Genomic DNA, 13642 nt, shown 5'->3' with positions numbered 1-13642 from the left:
GGGGTCATGAATCTATAGCAGAAAAAAGAGTCCCTGATCTAGAAAGTAATGGTGAATGGTGGGGACAAATTTCTGCATCTCCTATTTCATATTAATTGTACTTAAAACACCTCCCTCTCTATAGCTGCTTCTGGTCATTCTCTTCATTTTTTGATGACTATAGGATTATAATGGGGCTTGTAAAAACTTACAGGAAAAGAGACTAAGTCACAGATTCCAGTGTGGAAAACAGCTCCCCTGCGTGTCTATATCTCCTGCTTCAAAGAGCTGTCTTAAATCACCGCTGCTGTCATTTTCTTTTCCCTGCTGCTGCTACTGCTGCTGCAAAGTCACTTCAGTCATGTCTGACTCTGTGCAACCCCATAGACAGCAGCCCACCAGGCTCCCCGTCCCTGCTGTGCTCCAAAGAAGAAACACAGTGAAGGCCTCCAGCCTCAGAATTGGTTAAATTTACTTCCCAGATACTGGAAGAAGAAGATTGCCTAAGCCACTGCAGGTTGTTCTGCCCATCCTGACAAAGCATTTACAGTCTCAGGAAGGGGCATGAAATGAGCCCAGAGGGACACGAGGTGTGGTGTTCATCTCACAGCCTCCGTCACTCGGTTCCTGCTGTGAGGGGGCTCCTTGGCCTGCACGAAGGGACATAGCTTATCTGTCCCCGTTCTACAAGTTTAAAGCTTAGCAGGATCGGAACTGGATAGAATAGAAGGACCATTCCTTTAACCTATGAAGACACCAACTTCTAGGCTGTACTGTTTACTAAATAACTATCTCTAGCCAGTGAGTACTTTGTGTTTTAAAAATTGCTATTAATTGCAGCTGACTCATTGAAGTTGGCTGACATAAGTTTTCCAGATGACCCAAATGATAGTTGATCCTGTTCCATGATTGTGGCGCATGTAGACTGTTAGAAAATCAATCCTTGGAAACCTCAGCTGATCTTTCTTATGAGATGGTCATCACATTGAGGATAACCGTCATCTGCTCACCTCCTTGGGTGCCTGACTGTGCCTAGCACACAGCAGGTGCTCAGTATTTTCTCATTTGAAATGATTCTCATCTGTGAAGGTAAATGTTCAGTGCTGTTAAAGTCCTTCTTGCACCTTCAGATTTCCAAGCAAGAATCTGAAGATGAACTACTGCCGTAATCCTGATGGGGAGCCCCGCCCGTGGTGTTTCACCACCGACCCCCAAAAGCGCTGGGAATTCTGTGACATCCCGAGATGTAGTAAGTATGGTTCCGACCCAGTCCTCAGGGACCTTCACTTATTCTCTAGGAATCAAGAGCACTGTGCCCAGAAAGTGCCCCAAAAGTCCTATGGGATGTGATTACTCTTTTAAAGCAGTTTATTGGTTACTATATGTAATTGATCAGAGCATCTATTTTTTATGTTTTTTTTGGGGGTCCTCTTTTGTCTCTTTTGAGTACAGATGAATGTAGGCTTTTGGGAGTGATCTCTGGTACCCTCCCATTCTCTACTGCTAAAGGCAAATCAGACCCACACCTTCTGGTACCTGGATTTCATTATCAACCAGTGAAGTGAAGGTACTCAGTGGTGTCTGACTCTGGATGATAGCCTACCAGGCTCCTCCATCCATGGGATTTTCCAGGCAAGTGTACTGGAGTGGGCTGCTGTTTCCTTCTCCAGGGGATCTTCCCAAACCAGGGATTGAACCCAGCTCTCCTGCATTGCAGACAGATGCTTTACCGAGTTCTTTCTGATTGTAAGCAAAGTGCTGTCTCAGGACGTAGTTTTTCTGTGTGGCCAACTTGGGAGGCAGCGGCAGGAGAAGAGAGGTCTGGGGGAGAAGATGAAATGGCAGGCCTAGCGGGAACGACTTGGAAAAAGCAGTTTTCTCATATTTTCCGTCTATAAGCATTTGAAGTGAGGCACTGAGCAAGGACGGTTGAGACTGTTAACAGGACTCAGTGGGTCCTGGGGTCTGGCTTCCTACTCTTCACTCAGACGGTCAAGCTACAGTGACTAAAGGGACTCAGTACTCCCCTTATGAGCATCAGTTTCTCTTTCAGTCTTCTTTTCCCCTTGAGGCTTTCCTTCTTTAAATTGACGTGTAGTTGATTTCCAATATTGTGTTAGTTTCCAGTGTATAGCAAAGTGATTCGGTTATACACACGTATGCATATATCTGTATTCTCTTCCCCCCCGATTCTTCTCCATTCTAGTTTATTACATGATATTGAATATACTTCCATGTGCTATACAGTAAATCTTTGTTTATCCGTTTTACGTATGACAGTGTGTCTTAAGAATTTCTTGATTTCTCACCACATACCCTTTTCCTTGGAGACACTACTTTCTTTCTTTCCATGGACTATCTCTGTTGTTTGTGGAATACTCGGAGTCAGTCAGCTATGTGTACTTAATGAATAATTTATTCTTCAGAAAGGAAGCTGGTTCACTGGCACTTGTGCAGATTTGGGGTAGGATACGACACGTGTTGAGTCTCACAGTGTGTGTTAAACTGAGACTGTAGAAAACAGAGAATACAGAAAGAAGCATTTCCTCCAAGGGTCTTGTCCCTGGAGGGGTTTTTCATAAGCTGCTGCTGCTGCTAAGTCACTTCAGTCGTGTCCGACTCTGTGTGACCCCATAGATGGCAGCCCACCAGGCTCCCCCGTCTCTGGGATTCTCCAGGCAAGAACACTGGAGTGGGTTGCCTTTTTCTTCTCTAATGCATGAAAATGAAAAGTGAAAGTGAAGTCGCTCAGTCATGTCCGACTCTTTGCGACCCAATGGACTGCAGCCCACCAGGCTCCTCCGTCCATGGGATTTGCCAGGCGAGTACTGGAGTTGGGTGCCATTGCCTTCTCCGTTTTCATAAGAGGGTCTCGTAAACATTGATTCTACCACATCGGCTTCTCCTGAAAAATGATAAACAACATTCAAATGCAGGATTCTGGAAGGATGAGAGGAAAAGAACAGAGACGGACCCTCACTGCCCTCATCTCCTGCAGCCTCTTCCGTCTGTGCCTTCTTTACGTGGAAGCACTCACTGTAATGTATCTTCCCCATTTAAGCCACACCCCCGCCATCTTCTGGGCCAAAGTATCAGTGTCTGAAGGGAAGCGGCGAAAACTACGGAGGGACAGTGGCCGTCACGGTATCCGGGCACACGTGTCAGCGGTGGAGCGAGCAGACGCCCCACAGACACAACAGGACCCCAGAAAACTTTCCCTGCAAGTGAGTCCGCTCTGGTTTCATTTCCTTGTCAAGGAAAGGAACGAAACTTTCCATCCTTGTCATGGGATGGACAGCAAGACCCCACTGCAGTGCCTTGGTTTCAGTGACAATAGGAACCTCGGCTTAAAGCTTTTGGGAATGAAAACTGGTCAAGTCACCGGCAAGGGAAGTGACATTTAGTGCTGGTTTTCCTAGAAAACTGGTCCTCAAAGTGTGGTTTCCCGGGCCTGCAGCATCAACATTATCAGGAAATTTGTCAGAAATGCAAATTCTGGGAGACCCTCTTGTCCATCTATTAAATCAGTGACCTCAGAGTGGGTTTCAGCAAGGTTTTGCATGAAATGTACAGTAAGGTTTGAGAGCACAAATTTGAGGGCTATGATATATGCTTTAGGAGGCAAGAACAGTGTAGAAAACACCCATTGTGTTTCCAGCATACAGCACAGTGCCTGACACATAGCGAAAGATCTGATACACAGTCAAGGAATACATTTCAGTCATTCACCCAAGAGAAGCATCCTGCCACAATCCTATGGACTCCCACTCAGCTTAAGTTTCCACGCATTATTCACTTGGTATAGTTCTAGAGAATTAGCTGGACACACCGCCAGTATCACCATTAAGAAGTATGTGTGCACTTGGCTATTTCTTTAGCCTTTTGGAAAGCCAAACTCACAGTCCCTTCATTTTCAGAAACTTGGAGGAAAACTACTGTCGTAACCCTGATGGGGAGACAGGCCCATGGTGCTATACAACCAACAGCGAAGTGAGGTGGGAATACTGCACGGTCCCGTCCTGCGAGTCCTCTCCGTTATCCACGGAACGTATGGATGCCTCAGGTAAGAAGGGCCACGGGAGCTTACTGAGGGCGCCATTGCTCCACATTTTTGTATTCCAGAAGCATCACGGTAGCTTTGGAAATGGTTTCATTGTGTTGTGGTCAGAGAACATGCCTTATGATTTCATTTATTCTATTTTTTAAAATTTATTTTTAATTGGAGGATAATTGCTTTACGATACTGTGTTGGCTTCTGCCATACAACAACGTGAATCAACCATGAGTATACCTATGTCTCCTCCATCTTGAACCTCCTCCCCGACTCCTCCAGGTTGTCCCAGAGTACTGCATTGAGCAACCTGTGTTATATAGCCCCTTCCCATTAGCTGTGTATTTTACGTTCACTTTAAGTTTGTTGAGGCTCATTTTACGGTTCAGAATAAAGTCGTCTTGGTGGCTGTTTTACGTGCTCTTGAGAAGAATCTGGCTTCTGTTGCTGTGTAGTGCTCTACAAACACCGACAAGGTCGAGCTGGTCAGTCTTGTTTGGCTTTCCTGAATCCTTGTTAATTTTCTGTCCTTTTCTGTTGGTTCCTGAGAGATGATCGGTGATGTCAGGTGTGCCTCCATCTGTCTCTTTTCAGTTTTGTGTTTGCTTTATCTATTCTGGAACTCCTTGTCAGGCACAGACACACTTTGGATTCTTCTCTTTGCAAAGAAATGACCCCTTTATCATTATGTACTATCTCTCCATGTCTCTAGAAATGGTCCTTGTTCTAAAGGCTACTTTTGCTGATATGAATAGAACCATTGCGGCTCTATTTTTACTAGAGTCTGGATGATGTCTTTTTTTCTCAGTCTTTTGAGATGTTTAGACCATTTGCTTTTAATGTCATCATTGTTAACATGGTTGGATTTAAATCTACCATCAATTTAGTTATTTCTACTTGTCTTATTTGAATTTTGTTCCTTTTATCTTTCTCTGATTTAATTGAGTATTTTGTATTGCCTTTTATTACCTCATTTTACTATCTATTTAATGTTTACAATACACACCTTTAACTTACATTTTACCTAAAAATAATGTTATTTTACTTGATGTATAATGTAAGAAACTTACAACATTGCAATATTTACTCTGTCCCCAAATATCATGCTATTGTTCTGAGTTTACATCTATTTTGGAAACTCACAATAAATTGATACTATTTTTGCCCTGAAGAATCAGTCATGTTTTAAAACAATTAGAAAGAAAAGAAAGTCTTATATTTATTTTTATTTATTTATTTCTACCATTTCTTCTATGCTTCATTTCTTCATGTTTGTTCTCCAATTTCCATGTGATGGCATGTTCTTCCTGTAAAAAAAACTTAACCTTTTCCATCTTTTATAGTACAAGTCTGTTGATGATGAAGTCTTTTTAGCATTTGTATGTCAGGAAGAGTCTTTATACTGCCTTCAGTTTTAAAAAACAATTTTTGTTGGGTATAGAATTCTGGGTGGACAATTTTTCCCCTTTACCACTTTAAAGATGTTCCTCCATTGCCTTCTGTTTTGAATAGTTTCTGATGGAAATCTGTGTTTCTCCATATTTAATATTTCTTTTTTCTCTGGTTGCCTTTAAGACTTTCTCTCATTTTCAGTTTCCAGCAGTAGATTACAGTGTATCTAAGTGAGTCTATTTGTTTGCTGATATATTTACTGTGCTCATCCTACTTGAAGCTCTCTGAGCTTCTTGTGTTTGTGGATTATTGATTTTCATTACTTTTGTAAAATTCTCAGCCATCACTGCTCAAATATTTCTTTTCCCTGCTCTCTCTCTCGGTTTTCCTTTTTGGGACTTCAATCACCCGAAAGTTAGATCATTTCCTGTTGTCTCATATCTCCCATATGTTCGTTCTATTTCTTTCCCCACTCTTTTTTTTCCCCTTTGTGTGTCAGTTCAGATAATATTTATCAATCTGTTTTCAAGTTCATTGATTATTTACTCAGTTCTGTTCAGTCTGTTAATCAGCCCATCAAAGGAATTTTTCATCTCTGATAATATGGTTTTTCTTTCTAGTGTTTACATTTGATCATTTTATTCTTTTTTTTTTTTAAATAGTTTCCATCTTTGCTGACATTCTTCATCTATCCATGCACATTGTTGACCAGTATGGTACTTACTACAAAATCCATCCACATATTAATCATAATTACCTTATAATTTCAATCTGATAATCCCACATCTCTGGGTGGCTCTGATAGCCATGAAATTAAAAGATGCTTACTCCTTGGAAGGAAAGTTATGAGCAACCTAGACAGCATATTAAAAAGCAGAGACATTATTTTGTCAACAAAAGTCTGTCTAGTCAAGGCTACGGTTTTTCCAATAGTCATGTATGGATGTGAGAGTTGGACTATAAAGAGAGCTGAGCGCTGAAGAATTTATGCTTTTGAACTGTGGTGTTGGAGAAGACCCTTGAGAGTCCCTTGGAATGCCAGGAGATCCAACCAGTCCATCCTAAAGGAGATCAGTCCTGAATATTCATTGGAAGGACTGATGTTGAAGCTGAAACTCCAATACTTTGGCCACCTGATGTGAAGATCTGACTTATTTGAACAGACCCTGATGCTGGGAAAGATTGAGGGCAGGAGAAAGGGATGACAGAGGATGAGATGGTTGGATGGCATCACTGACTCAATGGACATGAGTTTGAGTAAACTCCAGGAGCTGGTGATGGACAGGGAGGCCTGGCGTGCTGTGGTTCATAGGGTCGCAGAGAGTCAGACGTGACTGAGCGACTGAACTGAACAGAACCTTATAATCTCAATCTGATAATCCCACATCTCTGGGTGGCTCTGAGTCTGGCTCTGCTGATTATTTATCACTCAACAGTGGCTCTTCCCCCCTGTTTGTATGTGTGTGTCTTGTAATTTTTAATCAATGCTTGGATTTACTTGTAGAGAAACAATAGCTATTGAAGCAAATATTATTTACACTTTGAAATGGGCAGACTTCTTTTATCAATATGCTCTGTGGGTCCCTGAATTAATATAATGAGCAGAGAAAAGGAATTTAGGTTTTGTTGATGCTGCTTTTCCCTATGTGAACCGTAGGTTTCAAATCCCGCCAGTGGCGAGGTGCAGTCAGCTTATATCTAGAGCTGGGTCTGGGGTGCTGACGAGCTTTCTCAGTATCCTAATCCCTTCTCAACTTTTAGCAATCAGTAATGCCTGCACCACAGAGGTTGGGGGCACGCCACACTTTGAACCTGACCCTCTTGATAGACTACTGTTTCTTGTTACTCAGTGTTGAGCTTTTGCTGGGGGCAGGCATTCTCTATCTTTCTGGCCTCCTCTCAGCCTTAGACTCTGGGCACCTGGTGCTGTGCTGTGCTTAGTCACTCAGGTGTGTCCGACTCTTTGCGACCCCCTGGACTGCAGCCTACCAGGCTCCTCTGTCCATGGGGCTTCTCCAGGCAAGAATACTGGAGTGGGTTGCCATGGCCTCCTCCAGGGGTTGTTCCCAACCCAGGGATCAAAGCCAGGTCTCCCACATTGCAGGTGGATTCTTTACCATCTGAGCACCTGGCAATATTTCTCAATATTCTTGCCCCTTCTTCTCATGGAACTAAACTCTAAGTTGTATCTGTGTTGAGTCCTGGGTGGAAGAATAGGAGACTTCTGCTTTGTGTTGGTGACGTATCCTGGCACAGTAGAGTTTTCTGCCCCTATTCCAGGGCCCTACCCCTCCCTGAGAAGCAACGGATCTTTGCCTGAGTCCTGGATGTAGGACCATTTCCCCCAGCAGCTGAAGGCTTTGGCTTTGTATAAGCAAAGAGTCTGGGGAAAATGCAGAAGGTTTCCATGTCTTCCTCACTGGCACCCAGTCACCGCGTGCAGCCTCTACCAAATGAATGTGTGTCTTTCTGAAGACCTGCCCAGTTTTCATGAATACCCGGGGGAGATCCATAAAAGAGAGCTTGCACATGAGTGCAAGGCCCAATTACAAGCAGTCTGCCCTGCTTATTTTTTCCTCCAAGTTTTAAATTAACTATTTACCCAAAAGTTAGGTCATTAAAGTCTTAGAATGTTCTGGATCTACTGTTTTCTTTGCATGTCCATCTGCCTCCCAATATGTAAAAAGAGGAAGGTGTTAATTCCCAGAGAGGATATTCTGTTTGGATAATAAGTTATTTCACACGTTTCTCTGTTCCAGTCATTATTTACTGATTTCTTCTCTTTCAATTTCAGTACCACCTGAACAGACTCCTGTGGCCCAGGACTGCTACCATGGTAACGGGCAGAGTTATCGAGGGACGTCGTCCACTACTGTCACAGGAAGGAAATGCCAGTCGTGGTCATCGATGATGCCACACCGGCATCAGAAGACCCCAGAAAGCTACCCAAACGCGTATGTCTTTGATTTTCAACCGGTAGAGGAGAACCGCCAGCTTCAGTTTCCGTTTAAAGGGTTATGCTCGAAACTAGGAAGGAAATGGCAACCGACTCCAGTGTTCTTGCCTGGAGAGTCCCATGGATAGGGCAGCATGGTGGGCTGCTATCCATGGGGTCGGACAGAGTCGGATATGACTGACACAACTTAACAGCAGCAGCAGCTAGAAACTAATGTCTTAGGACTAAATTTCCTTTGGCTCCAGAGAATGAGACAAAATGTCTCAGGCAACTTGCTTTTGTGCAAAATTTCTGAAAGAAGAGAAGCTGGAGGCTGGCTCTTTCCTGAGTAGTGTTTCAGAAGCAGGGTGGGATAGACAGAGGGGCTGAGGTCCTACTAGTAGAAAGCTCAGAAGCATAGATGATCGAAGGCTTAGAAATAGGATCATTCCATAGCTCTTGCTTACAGATCAATGTCATCTCTCAGCCGTGGAATTTTACCATTTCGTCCTCCAACTCCTGAAGTGGTTTGTGTTTGCCATTAGGTGATAAATTTAAATATTTATCACCACTGGGTGATCTATGTATCACCCGACCTGTATAGACATATTGGGTCCTGAGCGCTAGTGGTCTCAAAGACTGAATTACCAGAGCATTAAGAGCAAATGCAGGAAGGCAGATTAGAGTCAGAAAGTACACAGATACTGATATACAAAATGGACATCAGTGGACAAGTCAGTGGGCAAAATAGTGGACAAGACTAGGACTGATCAGACCAGTTTTTCTGTGACACATGGCTGTAAAAATATGGAAAAATTTCACATGATGGACAACAGGCAGCATAGGACTGTGACTTTTCAGAAAGGAAAATAAATTAGATCAAACTTACAATGACCCTGGTTTTCTTCCTGGAGACACTTCGGGAAGAAAGTATCTCCTTGGACTGCAGTGCAAGGAAACGGAACCAGGGCAGACCACAGCACTCTTGCTGATCTGAGGAGACAGGGGCTAGAGCTGGGGCCTAGTGAGGCAGCTTGGATTGGGTAGGCTAGGTGATCTTGAGAAGTGCTTCCCTCATAGCTCAGTCGGTAAAGAATCTGCCTGCAATGTAGGAGACCTGGGTTCAATCCCTGGGTTGGGAAGATCCTCTGGAGAAGGGGATGACAACCCACTGCAGTATTCTTGCCTGGAAAATCCCATGGATAGAGGAGCCTGGTGGGCTACAGTCCATGGGGCTGCAAGAGTTGGACACGACTTAGTGGCTAAACCACCAATCTTGAGAAAGGATCTGTGCAGAGAAGGTGCTTTGGAAATACATATGGAGTTCTCCTGAAGTCTTTGGTTGAATGCAAAGCTATACACATTGCAGGGAGAGATTCTGCAGTGAACAAAGAACAGGGAACCATGAGATAAATGCAGATTACAGAACTCCCAGGGCACTAGGCGATTCTGTGTTTGCAGAGTTGAGATTCTTCCAAGTCAGAGAGGAGAAACCTCAAGGGACACCTTGACCATTCAGTAAGGAATCCAGAAAAGTCCCAGTTTATCAGTTGTTGTTGTTGAGTCACTAAGTCATGTCCAACTCTTTGCGATCCCAAGGACTATAGCCCACCAGCCTCCTCTGTTCATGTATCAGTAGGGTTACCATATTCCTTGGGATAAAGGCTATTCTAAAAACATTTGCGCAAAGATTAAAAGTAATCCTAAAAGGATCAAAATGATCTCCAAGTAAATTAACTGCCTGCCAAAAGAAAACGCAAGGGTCTTGAGAGGACAGTAACAAATGATTCCAGGAAGAAGACAAGCTACTAAAAATGGACGAAAGACTTCATTTAAAAGATGTTCCACAGGGAAAGATATGCAAATGGGCAATAAGAACCTGAAAAAATGTTCACCATTTTAGCCATCACAGAAGAAAGGATGATAGTCACAGAGCTGCTGCTGCTCAGTAGCTCAGTCGTGTCCGACTCTTTGTGACCCCGTGGACTGTAGCCAGCTGGCTCCTCTGTTCATGGGATTTTCCCAGCAAGAATGCTGGAGTGAATTGCCATGCCCTCTTCCAGGGGATCTTCCTGAACCAGGGATGGAACCCGTGTCTCTGCATTGCAGGCACCTTCTTTTACCACTGAACTACCAGGGAAGCTGCTATAACCACAATGAGATACTACCAAATACCCAAAGGCAATGACTGTTACTAAAAAGACAAAGAGTAAGAAGTGGTTCTGAGGATGGAGCAGGGACAGCTGTCATACCTGGTGTGTTTCTGTGTGTGTGTGCTGAGTCACGTCCCACTCTTTGGGACCCCATGGTCTGTAGCCTGTCTAGTTCCTCCGTTCATGGAATTCCCAGACAAGAAAACTGGAGTGGGTTGCCTTCTTCAGGGGATCTTCCTGACCCAGGGATCAAATCCACGTCTCTTACATCTACAAAAAGATCTACCAGAAAGTTCTTATCAGCTTTATTCCTAAAATAACCCCAAACTGGAAGCCACTTCAGTGGTCACCAATAAAAACATGAATAATTGGTAAGATACTCATACCATGGAATACTATTCAGAAATAAAAAGGAACAAGCTACCCTCAAATTGCACGGGTAAAAGCTCAAAAACACTGAGAGAAGGGTATACCCTTGCATGAGTCCATTCATATGAAGTTCTGGAGTAGAACTGAATAGTATTTTCCTCCAAGGGGAGGGCAGCCAGGACTGAGCAGTGACCGAAGGGAGGTTTCTGGGGGGTGATGGCATGTCCTCTGTCACAGCAGGAGTGTGGGTTATACAGGTTGTGTGTTCATCGAAACTCGTCCATCAAAGTACCTTTTCGGAAAAAATAGAGCAGGAGCCTGTTTCCTGTGATAAGCCTTTCTAACACACTCAGTTGCTTGGAAACCTGCTGATGGGCTTCCTCAAATTGTGGACCTGGGTCTGAGATGGTCACTTGTCTATAGTCCCCACAGATACACTGTTGGATTCCCATAGAACATTGGATGTTCCAAGTGATCTCATGAGTCACAGAGTATGGGTCTGAGTTCCAAAGGGGAGTCCAAGGCTGAGACTTCTGAGAGGCTGGGGCAGAGTCCTTGGGAGTACCCAGGGGTCCAAGATGCCCAGTGAGCCCCAGGCCCCTCCTCTGCTATGTCCTTAGCCAGTTGCTTCTGACTTAGCTCCTGCAGAAGCCCTGGTCTACCCAGACGTCCCTCTTCCTCCCTTTGGCCCCACTCTCCTTTAGTCACATCCCTCTTCCCTCCATCCCTGAGCGGCTACAGGTAGACGAGCCTGGGGCTTCTTCCTGCGTGCCCCAGAATGCATCCTCTAGAAACTTCATCCAGCTAGTTTTCCAGGAGGCTGCCACAAGCCTTCCAAACCCCCAACCCACTTGGTCTGCCTATGCTATTTACAGTAATATTACTGCCATGAGCTTTTGTTTCATTGTAAAATCCAATAGTTTTGCCTAGAAAGTTCCATGGACAGAGGAGCCTGGTGGGCTGAAGTCCATAGGGCTCCAAAAAGTGGGACTACAACTGAACACACACACACACACACACACACAATACACTATGAGTAAACAGACTAAGAGGGTTGACCTGGGAATATCATCCTCTTGTATGTCTTTAATGCCTTGGATAAATATGTTTTAGATCCAATTTCCATAACCCTACTCACACAGAAGAGAAAGCCAGAGGTGTAGATATATTTGTTTGTTCACAAAAAATGTAAAATAGGTGCTTCAAAATCTATATTGGTTATCCCTGGGGAATTTATTTAACACTCCCAGGGAAAGGAAAACATTCGATACTTTCTCTTATACATGTATATATATATGATCTGTTTTCATGTGCAGCGTGTATTACTTTTTGATTATTTTTAAATAAAAATTATAACCTACTTTAACAAAGTTCTTTAGAAACTGAGGACCATCTGTGCCTGTGACATTATAATAATAATTGGCACCTTTGGTAACTTGGACTTCCCTTGTGGCTCAGCTGGTAAAGAATCTGCCTGCAATGCAGGAGACCTGGGTTTGATCCTTGGGTTGGAAAGATCCCCTGGAGAAGGGAAAGTCTACCCACTCCAGCACTCTGGCCTGGAGAATTCCATGGACTGTGTAGTCCATGGGGTCACAAAGAGTCGGACACGACTGAGCGACTTCCACTTTCACTCTGGTATCTTAATGGAAATATTTCAGCCACTTCGTTGTAACAAAATTCAGAGGGTGCTGGGGTGCCCCTAAAGATTCGCTCACCTCTCATGACCTCTATTGCTGTGGAATTTACAGCGGCTTGACAATGAACTACTGCAGAAATCCAGATGCTGACAAGAGCCCCTGGTGTTATACCACTGATCCGAGAGTGAGATGGGAGTTCTGCAACCTGAAGAAATGTTCAGAAACGTCAGAGCAGGTGGCAAATGCTCCTGTGGCTCCCCAAGCCCCAAGAGTAGAGAATCCTCCTGAAGCAGGTAAGAAGTCTGTGGCCAGACATCTGTGTACTCGGGTAGAGAGATGATAAGCGGTGGAGAGTCTTTTGGAGGCAGAGGCTTCATTGCTGAGGGGGGACTGGAGTGCTGGCTGAGTGCGATGGGGAAGGCTGCTTCAGGGTATCATCTGGGGAAGCCAGAGCTGCTCTTGCTGGCCTGATAGGGGTGGGCGTGTCTTTAGGAGCTGAAAACTAATGGAATGAGCTTGTGGACCCGGTGGGGGAAGGAGAGGGCAGGACGAATTGAGCAAGTAGCGTTGACATATATACACTATGACATGTAAAATAGATAACTACTGGGAAGATGCTTACAATATAATACATGCATATAATACAGGGAGCCCACCTGGGTGTTCTGTGATGACCCAGAGAGATGGGATGGGAGGGGGGTTATTGTTTGTTCTTTTAGTTGCTCAGTTATGTCCAACTCTTCGAGACCCCATGGACTGTAGCCCACCAGGCTCCTATGTCCATGGGATTCTCCAGGCAAGAATACTGGAGTGGGTTGCCATTTCCTTCTCCAAGGGAGCAGGGAGGAAAGCTCATAAGGGAGCATATATATATATATATATAATTATGATTGATTCACATTGTTACATGGCAGAAATCAACACAACATTGTAAAATAATTATCCTTCAATTAAAAAAAAGTGGCGGATTCATGTTGATGTGTGGCAAAACCAATACAATGTTGTAAAGTAATTAGCCTCCAATTAAAATAAATTTTAAAAACTCTCAAAAAAACAAATATATATATTTGTAGATATATTTGTATATATATTTATAGTAGATATTAGTATATATATACTATAT

General features: G+C 43.8%; 1 protein-coding gene across 2 annotated transcripts in view; it reads left to right on the top strand.

Moving 5' to 3' along the window:
• PLG (plasminogen) overlaps window positions 1–13642 on the top strand; it is a 46061-nt gene that overhangs the window by 15589 nt on the left and 16830 nt on the right. For both annotated transcript variants that reach the window (XM_040238930.1, XM_040238931.1), the window contains exons 7-11: window positions 1110–1228; window positions 3041–3203; window positions 3897–4042; window positions 8217–8376; window positions 12631–12812. In XM_040238930.1, coding sequence (XP_040094864.1) covers window positions 1110–1228; window positions 3041–3203; window positions 3897–4042; window positions 8217–8376; window positions 12631–12812 — 770 coding nt within the window. The remainder of the gene's footprint in view (window positions 1–1109; window positions 1229–3040; window positions 3204–3896; window positions 4043–8216; window positions 8377–12630; window positions 12813–13642) is intronic.

Source organism: Oryx dammah, unplaced genomic scaffold (genome assembly GCF_014754425.2).
Source record: "Oryx dammah isolate SB20612 unplaced genomic scaffold, SCBI_Odam_1.1 HiC_scaffold_4, whole genome shotgun sequence".
In the NCBI taxonomy this organism is placed as follows: Eukaryota; Metazoa; Chordata; class Mammalia; order Artiodactyla; family Bovidae; genus Oryx; species Oryx dammah.
This window is presented reverse-complemented; position numbering and strand designations above follow the sequence as displayed.